Genomic DNA, 21,823 nt, shown 5'->3' on the forward strand with positions numbered 1-21,823 from the left:
AGAGAGAGAGAGAGAGAGAGAGAGAGAGAGAGAGAGAGAGAGAGAGAGAGAACTTGTACAGGTCTCTGTGTGGGATGCTATAGTGATAAACACCAGTAAGATGTCATCCCTATTTCCAAAGAGTTTACAATCTAGTAATAGTTTTCTACCTAGGAAATTCATAATATTTAACTTTCTGGGGAAAAAAATGAGGGTTAATATGAAAATTATAATAGAGTTAACAAACTAGTAGGGACAAAAAAATCACAGTTCCTTAAACTTGGAATAAATTTATGAAAGGTCAACTAAACTACCACATCTTTATTCTCACAATAAAGATTCCATTCATTCAATATTCAAATTTCCATCCATTGATTCAAGAACTGTTTGGTGCGTGCTCACTATGTGCCAGCCCTGGAGCTAGGCACCCATTATTCATAGAGATTTCAAAAACTTACAATGTACAGTATATGTATTTACATACATGATCTCATTCATTCAGTCCCCCTCTTCTGTCTGACAAGATAAGCTATAATTACTAGATCACTGTTCTCCATAACTACTCTTTTATCCTCAAGATTTGGGTCAGGTCTGGGTGAAGATAGATAGGTCTGAGACCAACAGACAAAACTGAATGGCTTCTCTCCCTTGTTGACTCCACATCAGACCTAGATGGTAGCTTTGCTGATTTTTGCATTAGAGTTCAGATGACAAGGAAGATGAGTATCTACCCAACAGCTCAGGAAATAACTCATCTCTGTTTGGTGTGGTTGTGACTCCACAACACTGGGAAATACTCTCAACTGGTCTTGCGTCCAGGAAATGAGAGGAAACATCTGTGAAGGAAGCCTTGTCCCCTACCCCCACGCTGCCAAGTGGATTCACCAAGCCCATTACCACTGCAGTGAACGCCATCATCCTCAAGTTCATATCCTGGGTCACAGCGGCAGATGAAAGAGCCGTAAGTGTTCACACAGGTTTGCACGCAGGGGTTCTCAGTTGCACACTCATTCACATCTACAGAAAAATCAAAGGACATTACTGACCATTCATATGACAGAACATCACTGGATTAACCACAGAGAAAATACACAGCAGGAACACAATTTAGTATGGTTAGAAGACCAGGCTCACAGAGAGCAAAGATCTCCATCGAGGACCAATATGATCATGATTGCAGACCGCACAGTCTCTTGAGGGTCAAGGCTGTCCATCCACATTCTCCTTCTGGGGTCTCAAGATGGGAACAGTGGAAACAATGCATAGATACATCATATATAAACTTGGACACGTACATCTGCTAACAAATCTGCTCATTCTTAAAAGTTCCAGGAAAAAAATCTACCCTTCCGTCCCTACTACATTCCATCACCAACTGGTTCTTCTTTTTCTCTCACTGATTTTGGGGTGAACAAATAATCATGAGAATTCTAATACTATATTTTTTGTAGATAAATAGCTTCATTGGTTATGAGAGGATCTCCCACTCACTTGATCCTTACACCTTTGCTTCAGGACCACTGCCCCCATCTCGGAGGTTAAGTAGGTTAAGAAGATACCATAGAGGGCACAAGGAGTCATCAGGGATTCACCATCTTGGTGTGGTGACAGTTTCATGTTAAAACTAATGAAATTGTGTATGTACAGCAGTGCAGCTGATTGCACAGCAATTGTACTTCAATAAAGTTGTTTAAAGTATTCTGAGTAACAAGAGATGTGTACCAGGACCACCTACAAGGTCCTGCTTAGAACCTGAATGTGACTTGGGGGTCTTTCCACAATACTCAAGATTCACTCTGCATAGCTCATGGGACGGTGGAAGGGGAGGGGTCCCTGGCATTGACTGATACACTATCAACACCCCTTCGTGTGTGCTCTGGATGCCAGGGGCTGAGGTGTCAGCCGACAGATGGGCTATATGCTTCAAAATCCCAGTTAAACCTCTTGAGACTATGAACACAGAGATCTAAGTGTCTCCAGAGATCTAAGTGCTTCTCTGTGAGCAGGTGGAAGGGTTTCTTTTAAGGGGAGTGCAAATCGCTGCCCATAGAACACCTGCTTCCTGCCCTCTCCAGAGCTCTCAAAGGAAAAATAAATAAATGAACCAACATACAGGGAAGACCCTGGAAGATACTAATCTCCCCTGGTGCCCAAGGTGGGTTGACATTTCTCTTCTGGGCTGGGTGTGGGCCAGGCAGGAAAATGTCCATCAGGCCAAGCCACTGAAAGCAAGTGCAGACAACCAGCACTGTGCACGTAGGGCTGGCCTCTCCAGCTTCTGGAAGGTACTGGCCACATGGAGACAATGAGCTTGGGCTTGCTTCCCTCAGCTAGACGCTGCCTCAAGGCCAAAAGGGTTGCACTTCATGGGGCCCTACTGCCTACCCAAGTGTTTCTCTGGATTCAAGTGGACTCTGAATTCCAACTTGTTGGACCCTTGCTTTTCTACCCAACTCTGCTACCACCAGGCTGTCTGGCTCTGGCTGTGTATCTTAACCTTTTTGAGTTTCAATATCCTCATCTCTGAAGTAAGGCCATATGCACCTACCGCTTACCTCAACTAGGCTATTTTTTATTGGGGCTCAGCAAGATGAGCAGACGCGGCAACGGTCTGGGCCACAGGGCACTCTTCCTCTCACAGAGCGCTGGGATTGCAAAAGCTCCGTGTGTTGCCTGTGGGCTTTGCTGATGCAATATCCTGGTGGCTGAGTGCCCGCGTCCAGCCGGAGTGCTGTGCCCGCTTCTCTATCATACTGCTGGACTTGGCTCCACCAAGTATATTATCTGTTCTTTGTCACAGACCTGTCCCTGACAGGCCAGAAGAACACATGTGGCTTTTGGCTCTGCTGTGCGTGACGCTTCTCAGGAGGTACTGACTGGTGCCTGGTGCCAGCCTCTGAGGGAAAAACCACTTAAACTGGCACCTCCAAACCCTGGCCTTGGCACTGAGACTTCAATATCTGCGCTAAGCCGCTTATCATTACAGCAAGGGAGCCAGGCCCAATCCCTCTCTGTTGGAAAGGAAGGGCCCCCACTCTATCATATTCCTCAACCTCCAGGCCTGGCCTCTGCTTTCAGAAGAAAGTGGCCTCTTCCTGCGAGAGGAACACGGCAGAGATTTCTTGGAACAATTAGCAGCACCAGCTTTGGAGGGAAGCCTTACAAGGGATCCAGGATCAAATCCTTGACTGCTTGTGCCTTCCTGTTTACCCAGTGATTTAGATATGATTAAACTAATGGAAACTTAATATCCTCTGACTAGCTGGCCAGGAGCCTGCCAGCCAGAACTTGCTCGAATGGTGTGACAAGGAAATGGGCCCTATGGAACGTGGTGGCAGGCTCCAGACAAAGACCTCATTCTGCGTCTCAGGCACTGTCTCCACCCCTGTCCAGGCTGCTGCCATGGGCAGGAGGCCCAGCTGGGGGCTGGGGCAGGGAGCTGGGGACCAGAGCAAGACTTATGCTAATGCCCTGGCTTTTAAATCCCCTGTTCACTTCCTGAGCAGAAGAACCCTTTTTGACGAAAACCTCAAGAGACACACAGCTTGCTTTTCTTACTTATCAGTGTTTGAAGTGATCGTGGGAAATCAGAAAGTGCTTTTCAGGGCCAGCCAGATAGCTCAGTGGATTAAAGTGCCTGCTTAGGCAGACACAGGGGCTGGGGTTCAATCCCCAGCATGCTGGCTCCGCCCCCAGGGTACACTGAGACAGCCATTGAGACTGGGCATGGTAGCACATGCCTGTAATCCCAGCACTTGGGAGGCTTAAAACAGGAAGATCACTACAAGTCCAATTGTGAAATGAAACCCTGTACAAAAAAAAAAAAAAAAAAAGTGCTTCTGTTTCATTCTGCTTTAGTGGGGCATGCTGAGGAACAGGTGAAGGTGTTGCCACTCCTAGAGGCCACTAAATAGCAGGCCCTCTCAGTATAGGTGGAAAGAAATGCTATAGCAAGAGCCCTTGGAATTGCCCACAAAAGCAATGCATGGTTTATTTTGTGATTCATCAGGAATTGGGGCCCTGAACATCCATCCCTTTTTGGGGCTCAGAAACCAAACTTAGGCTACAGGACATGCCAGAAAATTCCAGATTATGTGAGCAGGCCAGCGAGTCCACTTCTGGCCAGCAGCCACAGAAAGAGAAGCAAATCCATGAACTCATAAGCATCCGGCTAATGGATGATTGCGGTTCTTCCCTCTGAGTCCTTTTTGAGCTGTTTCCCATAACCTCAGTTCAGGTATCAAGTTTCTGTAATCACTGGGGGTTGGTTGGGTAGTGACAAGGAATGGGAACATGCTTTAATGACGGTATTTCACAGACAGAAGCTGTCAGGCTCTGAAGATGACTGCGTCTGGGTTTTCCTGTGGTGTCCAAGTTATCGACATGCATCACATACCTTGGCAAGACCTTCCATCCTCGTTGAGGGTAAAACCAGGGTTGCAGGTACAGGAATAGGATCCGGGAACATTGGCACAGAGTTGCTGGCAGTAACCATAGCGACACTCATCGATGTCTGGAAACAGAAACACAAGCAAGGTAAGGCAGGTGTCTCCCACTGAGGCTGCCCTTGGCATGGTGTTGCTGCCACCCCTTCTGGAAAGAGATGAGGAAGGGAGGCTAAGGGGAACTAGTGAGCGCTAAGCCAGTACCTCCTAAGGGTCAAGGATAGTGGTGTGTTACCAGGCTCCTTCTCCCGACCGTCTTCTCCCTTCCTGTCCACTCCTAGTCTGCAGCACACATGAACCCATCCTGAGAGCAATGGAAGAAATGTCTGCATTGTGTGGGACACTGGGCAAGTTAGGTCCTCCAACTTCACGTAACTTGAAAATTTAACGAAGCTATGGAGAACATTAGGATTTGACTCTACAGTTCCATATGAACCCTTCACTGTCCTGAAGAGAATCAGGTTAGTGTCTCATAGGAGAAGATTCCACAGTATGGCTCCAACAGGCTTTTTGCCAGCTCCATTAACAATGACTCACATGCTTAACTATCACACAGTTTCTCTTATATGAGGAACCCAAAGCATAAATAAATTAAAGAGCAAAATAAAGGACAGATAGTAGCAAAGGGGGCAACAGATCTCTTGAAAATGGGAAGAGAACCAAGAGATGGAGGGAGGGTGTTGAGCAGGGAGGGAAAGGGAACAAAAATATTAAGATGCGTTATGTGCATGTATCAGCTCCCTGTGATGTGTGTGATCATTATGTACTTAAATATATACTAATACAGTTTTTAAAAATTCATTAAAAACACAATGACCCTCTCCATCTTTGGGAACAGAAGCCAGTGCAGCTCAGGAAAAGCTGGCTGGATAGCGCTACAATGAGCCCAAGGACGGGAGGTTCACTTTGACTCTCTTTGTACCATTGCAGACATAAAACTCTGAATGAACACGTATCTTCTGCGCAGTGGCTGGTCTTTCCAGAGAAAGCACCAGCGCTGTGGTAAGTGGGTACTTTCAGCAATACAATGGGCAAAGTGACCTCCCTTGAACACTCATCAATCTACAGGGAGCCTGATGTCATTGGACCCCCCAACATCTCAGGTTGGTAAGATCTGGGTTGGACAGTTCTTTCCTGTAGGGCAGGGTGCTTTGCATGAAATCACCAGCCTTGGGCAGGGAACAGCAGTCTCACCTATACAGGGACCAGCTGATTGAACTTGTCCTTATCTCATCCCCGTGTTGCCTGAAACTAACCACATTTCTTTCCCTATGCCCCATTCTGTGAAGTCTTCTAGCTCTGGCTCTGAAGTTCAATCCCTATACCTGGTTTCTACTAATCCTTTAAAAAGGACTCCACTCCCCCAGCCCATCTCAGCGCCTTCCTATTGTTCAGCCCTTATCAGAATCTGTGCCCTTCCTTGTGAGTCTGCTTCACCTCTGAAGACTCACCTTCTGTCCTGGCTTACTGCCCTTTTCCAAAGCCTGGACAACTCCTGTTTGGAAAGCTCACTGCCTCACACAGTTGTCCTCACCCCTTCCAAGGCAGAAAACCAAGGCCCAAGGAGGCAGCGGCAGCCAGTCAGGAACCCTTCCTCTAGGGGTACTTAGAGGTGGGATACCTAGAGGTGCAAGGTGGCAGGCAGCTGCGGCAATTTCATTTGGAATAAGAGAGAAGAGTTTGGCCAAGGGAAGGCATGAATTTTGCCACAGTAGGAAAGGTTTTCACATCAGGTGTGAAGTGTGAGGGGGCCACGCCACACAACACCATGTTAGGTCTCTCTGAGCAACCTACCAACCCTCCTGCTCTGTGGAAGAGCACAGCTCTCTCAGGAAGAGGAATACCCCACTGCAGGCATCTCTCAGATATAGAAGGAGCTTCTGGGCTGGGCCTAGGTTATCCCCTTTGTTGGAAAAAACTAGCTCGAGAAACAAGAAACTTGGATATTCAGCTTGATTTACTTTAACTTTGCCAGAAATGTTCCTTCTCTTTGAGTCTGTCTCCAACTCTATAAAAGCTGGATGATATAATAGCTAACATCCTTCCAGCTCTGAAATTCGACGTATTCAGTTCCTGTACAGATGACTTCCTCTCACCGATCTGCTTTTGTTCAAATCAGTAGCATCACATTTTCCATTAGAGTAGAAGTTGGTTTAAATGCATGGGGGTGGTCATACTCATGAATACTTGTGCACACCCATTCTTCGGTGCATGCTTGGGATGGAGAACCAAGCCAAGTCTAGGCTGGCTGATCAGACTTCCAGGATCCTTTGGACAGGGTGTGAAAACAGACCCAAACGCAGCCTCAGTCAGAGAGACTTGGAATGAAGCACTTTCTTGTTCTTTCTTTCTTAATTTTTTTTTTTTTTTTTAGTTTTGGAAATATCATTTGGATCTGTTTCTCAGCCCCTCTAGTACTGACTTGCAGTCAAAAAACAATGCCTTAGAGCATTTAAACTGGCAGGAATTTTCTAAAAACTCCCAATATAGGGATCACATCCTAGGTATAGAAATTGAAATGACAGCTAGAGATTGCTGAGAATCCATTCACTAGGTTAAATGCAAATGTAGAGGGGAAGAAAGGAAAGTTACCTTCTAGGAAAAATAAAAGAAAGATGACACATTAGATGCCAAGTGCAGGGGACAAAGTTCTCCATTGATGATCATTAATTCTTTTTTTAGAACTGGGGATTGAACTCAGGCCCTTGAGCTTGCCAGGCAAGTGCTTCCAAGTGCTTATTCTACTGAACTATCTCCCCAGCTCCAACGATCATTAATTCTTGTGGAGTAAAAAGAACTACCACAGCTCTTGGGGGGTGGGCATGGCACAAGGCAGCTACGACTAGGTGTGGGGAGGAGATGACGTCTGATCAGAATCTACTGGTCCATACTGGAGGCTTGGAATATTTCCCTAACTAATAAAAACATTCAGTTGGCTTAATATTATTTCTGACTAGAGTGGAATAATTCTTACTTCTGTCATTTCCTGGCTTAGATATAAACTTTCTGAAAAGAGGAAGAAAGTCTAGATAAAACCAAATTTGAACCTTTAAAAAGTACATTTAAAAATGATAAGAAGCTAGGTAGAGCAGCATGCACCTGTAGGGCCAGCTACTGGGGAAGCTGAGACAGAAGCCCTACTTGAGCCCGAGAGTTCGAGACCAGCCTAATGAGACCCTGTGTCAGCAAACAGACAAACAAAAACCTATAATGATGACACGATGGTGATTGTGACAACTGATTTAAAGCCCTATGTGGATGGTGGCTAGAGCTCAGTGACAGAGCACTTGTTATGTGTCAGAGCAAGAGTTTGATCTCCGGGGCCATAAAGTGAAAGAAAAAGAAGAAAAGGGTGCTGATATGTATAACTAATCTTTTACTTTCCTCCCAAAGAAAAGCTTACTACACGTTAGCCACTCAATGAGCCCATATCTCACAATATACCTGTCACTCATTAACTTCCAAGAGTTCCCATGGACCCCAGAGAGCCGTTACCTAAGCACTGGCCTTCCAGAAGCCAGTACCCATCGGTGCAGGAGCAGGTGTACCCTCCTTCCGTGTTGATGCAGATCTGGGTGGGGTTGCACTGGTGGGAATCCGTTGCACACTCATCCACATCTGTAAGAAAGATTCCAAAGAATGTCACCTTTACCTTTCCATGAGGCCTGGAGCTCCCAGAGCTGCAACTGCACGCTTGTTGTGGCCTGCAGGCAGTTGACAGCATTGCTGGATTACACCATGAAGATGGAGGTGTCTCTCTGATAAGTACCTGAGGGACACACTGACCTTGAATGAGGGAGTAGAGCTCATTGGAGACTCACAAAGAAGATGGCTGAGAAGGGAACACATCACCTCAGGCACTCTTTGCCTTCCCATGCCATAGCTCATTGAAAATATGGGGCCTTGATGTAGTCGTTGCTTGAGCTAGAAAGGCATTCTGGGTAAGTTTGTTAATTTACATGTGAAGCATGTGTCGGCAACATGCCTACTGTGTGCACAGGATCCTGCTGCTCACCACTGAGAACATACCAGAAGTAAAAGAAATATTTCTGCCAACAGAAGCTGCTAGTCTGGGGGCTTAAATATGTTTGTTTAGGAAAACCTTTTGATTCAGGGCTTCTGCCCCTTTCTGAAGCTTCCCAGAGTCCTGAGGTCTTCTCTGCACTCCCAGAGCCCTCTGTGAAACCTACAGTTAAGGTTCTGTGTCCAGCGCAGTCCCTGCTTCTAGCCTGAGAGCTTCAAGGCCCACAACTAAGTTGAATCTCCCAAGGCACTTGGCAGAGACACTGTAGACAGTCTGCTCATTGGAACTGAAACATTCTTCCTCTGTTCTCCACGAGGGCGCTCCTGATGCTTCATGTTTATTTCAACTAAATGCAATGAATCAATTCACCCTGCACAGGTCCACTAAGTGCTAGGTCTGGCCCCATTGCCTCTCTGCTAGCCCCACCCTCACTGGCAGCACCATCCTCTTATCCCCCACTTCAAGGCTGCAGGAGGGCTTGCTCTTCTACACCTTTTCCCATCTATACCAAAACAATTATCATACAGTGAGAAACGACTGGAAATTGTGATTCACCATGTGATATGTCTGGTACCATATTCACACCCACTGCCACCCCAAAATGGCCATGTATCTGGGCCTAATGTGAGACCTAGATTCCCTCTCCTAAGCATGGGCAGCCTCCAAAACTGGTTCCAGGGTGACCACACCATCATCCCTCCTCAGTGTGTCAACTACGTGCAACCTGGACACACTGCACCAGTCCAGTTCTCAGCTGCAGGAACTCCAGCCTGGCCCTTTGCCCCCTCCCACCCCAGCTCTGCCCACCAAGCCAAGCCTCCTGGGGAACCAGCAGAGAATGCTTGGCCAGCAGCCCCTCCTGCCCCAATCCATATCGTAGCTTGTGACAATAAATATGCCATTATTGGCCAGTGCATGTTTACACTTTCCCAGCGGGGAGTGATGGATGACAATTGTACCCTGGGAAAAATATCAGTTTAGAAATTCCTGCTTTTCTTCCTGCCTCCAGGGGAATGAAGGAGGAGAGACCAAAGAGGACAAAGAACTGTTGGCAAGCCAAGGTGGCAGGAGGGTCCCAAGTCTCTATGTTTGTTTAACTTACAGTCTATATAACACCCCCAGAATCCTACTCAGGGAAACCAAGTGCCCACAAGTGGCTCTGGCTGGGGGCTCAGGTGGGCATATCACACTGAACCGTGGGCCTGAGTGTACATGTTCATGCACATGCACAGTAGTCAGGCCTAGAAACAAAATCCTTGAAGTTCACTTTTTAAAAACATCTACCACTTTATCAAACTGAAAGATTTACTTCATTCTACCCTACTTCTGTTGATGGACAGGTAAGAAAATTAAAATTTATTTTCTTGATTGTCAATCTAATGCATATCTTGAAAACCTAGTGGGTTCCTGGAGTTCTTTGAAGGGGGTCTCCCCTCCTCATACCTCCAAAGCACATCTGGGAGAAGACAATATCCATGGCTGAGTTCAGTAACCATGGAGCAGACACATGGATAGAAAACATTAACACCTTTAAGTCCCCAGATCAGCTTTCCCTGGCCAGTTAGCAGATAAAACCATGTGGGCATGTGTACTTAAGGGCAGCTACACCCAGCCCCAGCCACTAGGAGCTTACACACCTTGGGGAGCTCAGAATGGGAACCTTTGTACTCTGGGTTCCACAGAGGCTGAAGGGTTCCACAAATTCCAGTTTCCAGCTAAGTCCCTTACATTAAATACATTTGACTTAAATAGTAGAAAGAAAAGTACATTGAACCATGTCAAGGACATTCTTGGGCAGTGGTTCCTTTTGTGCATCAGTAGAAAAGAATGAGTTACGGCACCCTGAGTAACCATCCTTGTCCTCATGGGAAAATTGTGTGGGATGCCCTTTCCCATGTAATTGTTAGGAAACATCTACTAAGAGAAAAGAATGTTAGGTGCGCTCAGTCATTCATACATTCATTCATTCTTCACATTCTACAGTGGCTGTGTGTGTGTGTGTGTGTGTGTGTGTGTGTGTGTGTGTGTGTGTCCTGCCAAACCTCTAGGCCATTAAGACAGCTGGCATCAAGCACAGTCCCTCCTTCTAGGACTTCGCTGAGTGTCTTTGTGAGCCCTGGTCAGCTTCCTGGGCACTTGGAGGATTTCCTCACAGTAAGCATGGCTTACTGTCTCCCCAGTTGGGCAACGTCTGCCACACATTGTCTGGTTGGCTCGACTACCTGGAGAAGAGCACTCACAGAATTGTCTAAAATCTAGAAAAGCTCAGCCAAATGCCCAGGAGGGGATCATCACTTATGTGAAGCAGAACAGCGCTGCCGACCTATGAAGCTTCAGCTACGCTGTTCGGCCTTCCTTCTGGTGTCCCCTAAGTGGCCTTCTCAATCTCAAGCAACTGTTAACTCAGAAAAGTCATAAAACCACTCACCACCATCCCTGTGCTGTATTCTGAGAAGGCTATAGGCAGACATGGCTCCCAGGTCTCAGTGGTGGGCAACAGAGGTTCACGTGGGTAGGTGTAGTTAATGTGGTGCAAATAAAGGACTTTCCTCCAAGTCTACTGAGGTCTCACAGAGGTGTGGCATGGAGGAACTGACCTTAAGACATCATTATACAACTGTCTAACAATTCTGGGGACAGCCAAATGAACAGTACTTTCCAGTCTGACACAAAAGACAGCGTAAGAAGGGGTGACTGCACCAAGCTCCCGTAAGGTGGCACCCCTGGGGTAAGTCTGCAATGGCATTACCTCTCTTTCACTGGAAGTTCTCAAAAGGAGTTTGTGAGTATGGTTGCTCTTATTTAGTGCCCATTTTCTGTCCTCTTGGGCGAGGGCTGCTTCTCAAAACGTACCACCTATATTTCTGTCCTGTACGAAACAGTTCCAAGCGTGATCGCAGTGTTATAACACAGGTTATTCCATTAAAATCCCCAGATTTAATGTACTGCTGTAAATAGGCAGAGATATGCTTTAATATAAAAACATGAAAATATGTGCTAGTTAGTTACATACATGAGGTAGGATCAAAATATACAATGAATGTTTAAGTTAAAATTTTTTATTACAGGGCCAGTGAGATAGCTCAGTGGGCTAAATGCCTGCTTAGGCAAGTGCAGGGACTGGGGTTCAATCCCCAGCACCACATGCTGTGCTGGCCTCGCTCCCAGGTGCACTGAGCTGGCCAACAAGACTGGGCATGGTGGTGCATGCCTGTAATCCCAGCGCTGGGGAGGTTGAAAATAGGATCACTACAAGTCCAAGCTGTGTGGTGAGACCCTGTACCAAATACATTTAAAAAATTATGGTAAATGCATGTTGCCATTAATCCCCTTCAAACTCCTATTCATCATTGCTTCCAACATACTTATCCCATCATTCCTGCCACTTCTGAAACAGTTCTGGAAATTCCCTTTCATGTGTGTCTTTAGGAGGTATGATAAAAAGTATAGTGACCGTGTTTGGACTCTTTTAGAATATTTTGCTGAGTTTACACACCTATAATATTCAAATAACGGAACTTAACAAAAAAAGGGGGTACAGATGAATGTCCATTTTGTATCTGTGTATTCAAAGTGGTTAGGATAGATATATAGTTACATTCTCTTAATGAATAGAGGGATTTGTTCTAATGGTGTTTGTAAATAGGATATCATGTCCGCATCTTGTACAGCAATTAACCACTAGGAAGAATGTATGCAACGTGTTAATTATTGAAACTGTCCTACCAATTTGATTTGAAACTGTCTCATTGCTATTTGTTTCTCAATAAAATTATGGGAAAAAAAGTATAGTGAGTTCTGCTGCTGAGTGCCAGGCAACTGAATAGCAGGCTCCTGAACAAATCTCCCGGTGTGTCCTCAGCTGCCTTATTTACCAGAAACAGCACTAGACCACTTCGGGCTCGTCTCCCATGTCAAAATGACCATGAAAGGTAACATTTGAATTGATTTGGGAATTTGACACAGCTACAGTTGCTCAACCAAAGATACCCATGAAAGAGGACTTCCAGAACTACTTTAGCGAGTGGCAAGAAAGATGGAATAAGTGTGTTCCAAGTAAGGGAGAATATTTAAAAATTTATTGTATGTTATGATCACATGGCACATTTAAAAAACTTATTTGTTTAGTACAGTCTCATTACACAGCTTGTACTGGTAGTGATCCTCACGTCTCTGCTTTCACGTTGCTGAGGTTACAGGTGTGTGCCACCATGCCCAGTTTCGGGGCCAGCTTGGCACGACCACCGTTTCAAGACCAGCATGGCATGCAGTACCAGGGTTCAAGCCCTGGTCCTTGAGCTTGCCAGGCAGGAGCTTCAACCACCAAGCTAAGTCCCCAGCCCCATACTGCACATCTAATGTGCATATTACATGCATGTATGCATTTGCATTGTGGCTTCTACTCTTGAAACCCAAAGAGAAAATATTTAGACTGCTTTCATAGCACCAGTTTTAACTGAAATAAAATATTCTTTTAAAACTGTGAAAAACAAAACACCAATGGTTCCCATATCCTTAGGAAGAATTCTTTTATGCTGTTCTCCCAGCATCAAAATTTAAAAGAAAAAAAAATCCAGAGGGCTGCGAATTCCCTAGAGAGTAGTAGATAAGATTAAGAACTTGTGGAGGGGACAGAGCGCTGTGCAGATCTAGACTCCTGCACTGATTACTGGGGAGCGTGGGGCAAAGTCTCCAAGCTTTTGGTTTCAAATAGGGCTAATGCAGCCCAGCCCATGTGCACAGGACCTATCATCAGCATTTGGCATGTAGGAAGCTTTGGTTCTTTACCGGGTGGTGTGCTGTTCCTAACAGCTGTGGAAAGTGGAGGGCATTTGGCTTCTGCCTCCTGCAGGCCTGTTCTGGAATTCACCAATGATGCCAAGCTCAGTACCCGGGTCCTTGAGCTTTAGCTTTAACCAGAGAGGTTAGTTCTGTGGTTGCAGCATGGCCAAAGATTTTCCTCCCCCAAGCCCCAGCCATACTGTGGGAGAACAAGTGAAAACATACGTGCACATTCCTTCATGGGGTCTCATTTTCTGCCTCTGCTCTTGGCATGCACTGGTCCATCAAGGATTTATATTTTAAGTATTTTAGTACAGGGTCTACAGGATCTCACCACACAGATCAGACTCATGGTGATCCTCCTGTTTTCAGCCTCTCAAGAGCTAGGATTATAGGCATGCGCCACCATGCCCAGTCTCAGTTGTCGTCTCAACGTGCTCCGGAGGTGGGGCCAGCACTAGACTCTTAGGATCGAACCCTGGTCCCTGCACCTGCTGGGCTATCTGCCGGGCCCTCCATCAAGCATTTTAGAACTGTAGGCACCTAAATGCATGAAAGTATGGATGTCTTAGCAAATTCCACAGGATTGTGCATTCAATACTTATACAAGGTTTGATTCTTTTCTCTTCTTATACCTCTGTGCTTCAGTACTGTGAAAAAGCAAGGGCTGACTTGGGAGTTTTGGTTTTCAACATCAGCTGAATATCTCTGTTCTTGTGTGAGAACAGCCATCAGCCAAAGGGAAACATTCTCACTGGGTGACACTGGGAGAAGCTGTCCAAAAATACTTGGAAGACAACACCTTTCCAAGACCTCCACTCTTCCTTTTTTGGACACAGCAAAAATCATTAACTTGGTACTGAATTTTTACCCAGTGAAACAACATGTTTTCCCAGTCCATTTTTGTTCCTTCCTTGCTCAAGCTAGTGGGTCTGATAAGAAAGGAGAAAATAACAATGGCACATTCCTGCACTTTCAAGTGAAGCCGTTTTCAGCCCTGCTGCTGGGCTGGGTCAGTGCCATTTTTCAGCCAGACAAGCCCAGCCAAGGCTGGAAGCTATGCAGGATCTACTTCCCAAACACCTGCTTAATTGAAGATCTCAGCCTTGGAGAACTCACTTGTTGAATTCCTGGGACATCTGCACCCCACGTGTCCTACAGTCTTGGGTGATCATTAGAAGTGAACTCTCTTTATGTTTGCAGTACTTTTCCCATTTGCCTGATATTAAGCAAGGAATACCAAAGCTTGCTCATTCTGCACCTCTAATTAGGCAATAAATATCTGGTCCATTTTCCAAACAACAAAAAAATCTTTCACTCTTGGAGGAAACCAGCTGGGATTCAGGGCTTAACCTCTGCATGGATTCTATTTTTCTATTTATAAAATGAGAGCTTGGAGGAGAGTTCCAAAAGGCCCTTTCTAGGTATGATCTTCTACACAGACAAACTATGCAAGCAATGAGGGTCACATTGTTTGCATCCGGGCTAATTTTTTTCATCTTCAGAGTGTGCACTTGATAAACATCAACTGACTCTGTTACTTTCAAAGTGGGTAGGGAACTGGCCAAAGCTGTTCAACAACTGCCAATACGAGAACTATCTTTGCAATGCCGTAGGCGGGGGGGGGGGGACACCATATGTCTTTTTATCTTAAGCATCATGCATCAAGATGTTCCAATGGCAAGAGGCTATTGATTGAAATCTAGACATTTTTTAAAGATCATGAAACTTGGGCCTGGGCTGTGGAGATAGCTCAGTGGCATAAGTGCCTGCTTGGCAAGTGCAAGTTCCTGAGTTCAATTCCCGGTACCAAAAAAATTAAAAATAAAAAAATAAAAGCAGGACATGAGATTTGAGCCATTATTGCAATTGCAAAACAAACAGATATGGAGCTCTAATTAGATTTCCATTTGCTAAAATTCTTGCCACTTGTCCGTCACCAGGAAAGATTTTTGAATCTATACAAGCCAATGGTATTCAAATCTAGCTATCCAAGAGAATCGCCTGACTATATCAGAATGTCCGCATTGGTGCTTGGAAAGCCGTATTACTTTTTAAAGTTATCTAAATAAATCCAATATAAAACACTTGCTGGATACCACTGGGCTAAACCAATATTCATCAACTTTAAAGTGCATATGAATCAGGGCTAGAGACAGCTTGGTGATCTAAGTGCCTGCCTGGCAAGCACAAGGACCTGGGTCCAATCCCCTGTACCACATGCCATGCTGGCCACCCAAAATGGGGCATAGTGGCACATGCCTGTAATTCCAGTGCTTGTAGACTGAAACAGGAGGATCACTGCAAGTCTGAGCTGCCTGGTGAGACCCTGTACCAAATAAATAAATAAGTACTTTTTTAAAAAAGTGCATTTGGGTTTGATTGCTGGGTCTGCCATGCTGGCCCTACTCCTGGGGTGTGCTGGATGGTGATTGAGACTGGGCGTGGTGGCGTGGGCCTGTAATCCCAGCACTTGGAAGGCTGAAAACAGGAGGATCACTAGGAATTGGATCTGTGTAGTAAGACCCTGTCGACACTATACTAAATACATTTAAAGAGAAGAAGCAGCACATATGACTCAGTGAGATGCCCATTACAATGCAGATGTAGGTTCTGCATTTCTAACAATGTTCTGGGCAAGGCCGATGCTGCTGCCTCGGAGACCAGGCTTTCTGCAGGGGTGGGTTAGGCTGTTCCTAGAAACATTTGTTTTTCAACCCACGAAACTTGCTTAGAGTTTTACAAGGTATTCAAGACACGAAGCAATTTCAGTATTGAAAGATCCAGCAGCAATTCCTGATTGAAATCTCCCACCTTTAAGATAAAGCCTCTTGGCCCTGCAGACCCGTGGGTTCCACATCCATGAATTTGATACACTGCACATCAAAAATATTTGGAGGAGATGGCATCTGTACTGAACAGGTGCACACCTTATTGCCATGATTCTATAAATACTGCTATTAATAATGAATATTTATACAGCATTTACATTGTATTAGGTATTAAAGTGACACAGTTATAAGCCAATCCAATGCTATTTTGTATGAGTCTTGAACATCTGGGGACTTTAGTATCGGCACAGGGCATGAACTTGGAACCAAATCCCTGTGAATATGGAGGTGGGACTGCGTCATAGCTTTAAAGACCCTGGCACAGTCTAGCCAGAGTGCTGCTCTGTGGGATAGACACTGACCACCGCTGCTCAATTCCACCCACAAATACTCTGGTTTCTCTTCTGATAATATAAACCTTTCACCTTTTTCATTTCCACCTACAGTGGTCAAGCGCCTGATCTGGGGTGCTGTGTGCCTCCAAAGGTCATCTGTCCTTCTAGTCACGGGTGGCATCCTGATTTCCTACAAATAAATTCAATTCCCTGAATATTAACTAAATTCTTAGAAATACTTCCCAAAAGTTGACCAAAAGTACAGAAGATTCTAACTAGGAGAAAAGACATTTCTTTTCTTTTTTGGTGGTACTGGGGATTGCCAGGCAAGCATTTATTCTTCTGAGCTATCTCCCCAGCAGAAACTTTTTTTTTTTTTTGTGGTACTAAGGATTGAACTCAGGACCCTGTGCTTGCCAGGCAAGCACTTACTCTACTGAGCTATCTCCCTGGGTCCACATTTTCTTTAATACAGAGCATCATTTTTAACTGAACAGTTATGAACATTTGCATATTTATAGAGTTTATGAACACTTATGAATCTCTAAATGCTATGGATCTTGAATCCTGTAATCTTCTGTCTCCCCATGGGCTCCTTGCCCCCATAATCTATGATAGTAGGCACAAGGCACTAGGTTTAATTCCCAGAGGGAGGGGGCAGTCAGTATCGTAGCCTGTGATGGCCTTGTCCCCTCCCACCTATTCCCTAACTGATTCCCCATCTCCAGTCTGTTGTCTCAGTTAACAGTGCCACCATTTTCCTAGTATCTACAGCTAGAACCACAGCAATCCTTAAATCTCCCACTCACGTCCTATACTAACTTCCAAGAAATGCAGTTGGAAAAATGCCAGTTCCTTCTTTTTTTATGTCCCCCACCCCCCAACACTCCAGGACCTCTAGTCAGCCTCCAATCGCTCCCTGCTGGAAGTACACTAAGCACAACCTCCAGAACAGCCCAAAACAAAAAACAACCCCATGTCTCTGCTATTCAAATCATGCATCCCCTCCTGAGAGACCTCAGGGCATTTTAGTTACATGTGAGTACTCTGACCTATCAGGCATATCTCTGTCCAGTCAGGCACAACGCACAGAGTTTACCCAGTATTACAGAACTGGCCACATGAAGATCCAGCTATTATTCAAATTTATGAAAAGCAGGAAATGGGCTTTATTCACATCCACAGCCCAAGCACCTAGAATAGTGCCGGGCACACTTGGTGTAAATTCTACTGGAAATTAGCACTCTTCCCTTTAAGACCTTTCTGATGGCAAAACAAGAACCGCACTTAAGTCACTGGTCACCACGATACACTGGTTCATCCCTTTGTAGGGTTCACATTGCATTCCCATGGGATAAGGGCAAGCTGTTAGACTTTTGCAGATGATTTGGGTGCCAGCACAGCCTCTGGGTGAAGTTTATAGTGTTTAGAGGACAATTCCCACTCTTGTCAGGGCCCCAGGCTGACTTTCAGTGTTCTCAACCTCCAGAAGCTTGGATGCATCATGTCTGTCTTTGTCTGAGCTGCTATTTTTTTTAAAAGTTAGTTGGGCACAGTGGCATTTGCCCATAATCCCAGCATTCTGGGAAGCTGAGGCAGGAGGACTACAAGTTTGAGCCCAGCCTGGGAAATTTATTCACTTAGTGAGACCCTGTTTCAAAAGAAAAAAAAAAAAAACTGACTAGGGATATAGCTCAGGGTGAAGGGGTCTGGGTTCGAACTTTAGCACTGGAAAAAAAAATTAAAAGAACGCACCAGGACACCTGTCCCACAAGTCATTATCCCTCACAATTCTGGAGGCTGGAAGTCCAGGACCAGAGTGTCTGTACATCCATGCCTCCCTGAGGGCTTGAAATTTCAGATGAGAAAAAAATTTATTCTCTACATGAACAGGAGGGAGGAATGTCAGAGAAAGGAAGAAAAAGATATACCTTCCTGGCCTGAAAATCACATCAATAGGACCTCTTAGAGCACAAATGGCAAAGCTAATCAGTTTTTCCATCTGGAACAAAACCTTCAGCTGCCTGTGAGAATACCCAGGTGTGCAAATTCACCCCAAAGGCTTAATCAGCCAGGAGCAGCCACAAACATTCTCTGCTGGAAATCCCCAGGTGCAGTCTTCCCACACGGAGACCCTGTCGTATCTGACTGCCTTGCTACAGATATGACCCTGTGTGTGTTGGTGGCCTTTTGTCATGGTAACCTCCGTATCCCTAAAACACAGCAAACCTCTCTGGCTAGAAGAGTGGAAAAGAGACGCACAAAAGATATGCATGGGCTGGGCTGGTGAGATAGCTCAGCGGACTAAGTGCTTGCTTTGGCAGGGACCATGGTTCAATCCCTGGCATGCCATGCTGGCCCCCCACCAGGGGGCGTGCTGAGCTGGCAACCAAGTCTGAGCAAGGTGGCGCCTGCCTGTAATCCCAGCGCTAGGGAAGCTGAAAATGGGAGGATCACTACGAATCTGAGCTGCGTAGTGAGCCCCTGTACCAAATACATAAATGAAAAAAAAAAAAAAAAGGAAAAAAAGTTGTGCGTGGACTGAACATGTGAGACATGGTGGCTGAATCGAGGAGGTGAGCACATGCTGATGCTAGATGGTGAAATAAGAATGTTTCTCACGTAAATCCATTTCTGAAACCCACAGTCTCCTAGGAAGAGGGCGGAGAAGTGACAGATGGCTCTTTCAGTATGACAAGTTTCACAAAATAGGCCAGCAGGTTCTTAACAATTTACACATTTCATCCAGAGACCAATCCATTCTGTGGGTCTCCTCTGTTGTCCCCAGCCCTCTACCCTAGAACCCTCCACCCTGGTAGGGTTCAAGGATCTCTGACCCTGATCCTTAGCAGACAACCCCTGAATGTCAGAGAACAACTGTCCTGGGCAGAGGTGAAACTTTAGAGGTAGGAGAAGAGATGGAAAGATGGGCAGTACAGGGGTTAGGGGAGGACAAGGAATCCCTGGAGACCCCCTCCGCTGGGGGGAGAGGAGTGGCCACAGGTCCTAAGGTTGGCAAAGTGAGAGCTACACCCATACATAGCACAGGGTGGAAACAGCCACGCCCTACTTCCTGCTACCCTTTGGACTTGGTAAGACTTAGATTATATCTCTTGAACCTAAAATAAATATTTGAACTGAGTTGCACTTTTCAGGATTGCGTATTCACCTGGGAGCAGGTGGTGCCCCTTCGTGGCCAGCCCTGGAGCTGAGCTGCAGAGCTAGCTTTCCCAGTTGAGGAGGCAAGAGGTGAAGGGCTGCTCCCCTCACTCTCCTCAGCCATGAAGGGCCTGCACACAAGGCCTAAGGCCAACAGCGCATCTGTTTCAGATTCTTCTGTGCCACCCACATTTTCCCTGGACCAATGCTCTCATAGGTTCCAGACTCTCCAGGCTCCAAGATAAATGACACACAGGCCATGTTTGTTTACGGCCTACCAGAGAGCACACAGGGCGATTCCTTCAACATGGCAAGTGTCATGCTAGGGAGATGAGCAGGCATCACCAGGAAGAACAGGCCTCTTTGAGTAGAGGACATTTGGATGAAGCTAGAGGGTGACAAGGCAGTGACTCTGTGGCCCTCTGGTATCCATACTCCTCACCAAAGACTGCATTTGTAGCTTCCATTACAGTTAAGTATGGTTATAGGACAAACTTCTGGGTAGTGGAATCTAATGAAAAGCAATGCATACAACATCTGGATCATGCTGTCCTTCCTGTGCTGGGATGCAGTTGTGATGGAAAGAGGTAGAGCAGACCACTTGGATCCAGAGACGAAAGCCACACACCAAGCTATCCTACCAGCTGGGCCTCTGCCTGGAGCATGAGAGAGAAGTGTGCCTCTCTTGCATCTAAACAATGTATCGAAGGCCTTTTTGTCACAGAGGGTTAGAGTGCATTCTACAAATCAGCAGGAATTGGCCAATAGAGAAAGAACAGCACATGCAAGGGCCTGGAAGCATGAGAAGCACAGGACATTCAGAGAGCTAAGAGCAGCTGAACTCCAGCAGTTAACACCAGCGGGTGAGCAAAGCGAGTGCTGGCAGGGCTGGCATGTGGGATGGCAGCTCAGTAGCAAAGGTGTCATGTACCAAGCGAGGTCAGCTGTGAGAGGGAGGGGATGAAGCCAGAAAGAATTGGAAAGGAGAAAATTAAAGAAAATGAAGAGGCAGAAAGGGAAGAAAATAGAGCAGGAGGTGAGACAGAGAGAGAAAGAAATAAAAGCACGGATTTTCCCTTCTGCATGTGGGTGATGGGTCTCAGCTCAGGGGATTGTTTTCTCCAGTGCAACCCTACAGGCATCCTTGCCTTTTGCAGTTCAGCAACGACTGGCCCCAAGTCATGTTTTGATGAGTTTGTTTCCATTGGAAAAGTTTGACTTTAATATTTAAAAAAAAAAAAAAAAAGCCACAGTAAGGTGAGCCCTTCTCCCTCAATTTATCCCTTGACACTGAAGGGTGGGGTCAAGAGTTTGCTATTTAAAAAAAAAAGTTAGGGCTGGCCAGATAGCTCAGCAGATTAAAGCATCTGCTTAGGCAGATGCAGCTGCTAGGTTTGATCTCCAGTGAGCCATCGGGCTCTGCCTCCAGGGTGCACTGAGATGGTGATTGAGACTGGGCATGGTGGCGAGCGCCTGTAATCCCAGGGCTTGGGAGGCTGAAAAACGAGAAGGATCACTACAAGTTTGATCTAGGTAGTGAGACCCTGTAGACTCTATATTAAATACATTTTTTAAAAAGTCTGCTATTAAACTCCTCCTCTGCTGGGTTCTTACAAATGCTTCTGCAATGACAGCAGGAAGAATGGAGAAAATTCTAATACAAACCACTAAAAGCCACTGACCCAACACACGTCCCTGTGGCCACGCCTCTCTGTTCCCACATGCCACTGAGCTCACTCTGCATTCTCCACTCCATCCAACCAGGCTTCTATCTCTTACATCACCCCTCACAAGGGCCACCAGTGACCTCCTCAGTTCCAAACTCAATGGCTGGTTATCATTCTCAGCCTTCTTCTTTCATACTTTTTGGGCAGCATTTGGCACAGCCAACCTCTTCTGTCTGCTTTAAATACTCTCTTCATTGGTCTCCCATGATCCTCTTCTACCTTGCTTTGGGGGCATCCCAAAGCCTAGCCTGGTAACCAGTGTGGCCAAGTCACCATACAAACTCCAGCTTTTTCATTTGAGCATCACCTGGCCTTGACTTTCCTACCCTGCATAGCTGGCCCAGAAGAGACAAGTCAGTAGATGTGCCGAACTCAAAAATGCTGCTGGTGAGTCCCAGCCCAGGTGCAGAGTGGGCCGGACCCTCTCCCAGCCCCTTGGGCCGCCCCCCCCATCACTCCGCAGTGCCTCCCCCACCCCGCCTGCCGAGTAGGATTTTCTGCCGAGTTCCGGGAGCCCCCAGACCCAGTCCTAGCCCAGGTC

At 46.0% G+C, this 21,823-nt stretch overlaps 1 protein-coding gene across 4 annotated transcripts in view; it reads right to left on the reverse strand.

The window, feature by feature from the left end:
• The window catches only part of Fbln5 (fibulin 5), an 81,046-nt gene that overhangs the window by 17,491 nt on the left and 41,732 nt on the right, over positions 1-21,823 (reverse strand). For all 4 annotated transcript variants that reach the window (XM_023719681.1, XM_004635142.2, XM_023719680.1 and 1 more), the window contains exons 5-7: positions 7,920-8,042; positions 4,376-4,492; positions 877-996 (exon numbers count right to left, since the gene is read on the reverse strand). In XM_023719681.1, coding sequence (XP_023575449.1) covers positions 877-996; positions 4,376-4,492; positions 7,920-8,042 — 360 coding nt within the window. The remainder of the gene's footprint in view (positions 1-876; positions 997-4,375; positions 4,493-7,919; positions 8,043-21,823) is intronic.

Source organism: Octodon degus, unplaced genomic scaffold, assembly GCF_000260255.1.
Source record: "Octodon degus isolate 3935 unplaced genomic scaffold, OctDeg1.0 scaffold00070, whole genome shotgun sequence".
Taxonomy (NCBI): domain Eukaryota; kingdom Metazoa; phylum Chordata; class Mammalia; order Rodentia; family Octodontidae; genus Octodon; species Octodon degus.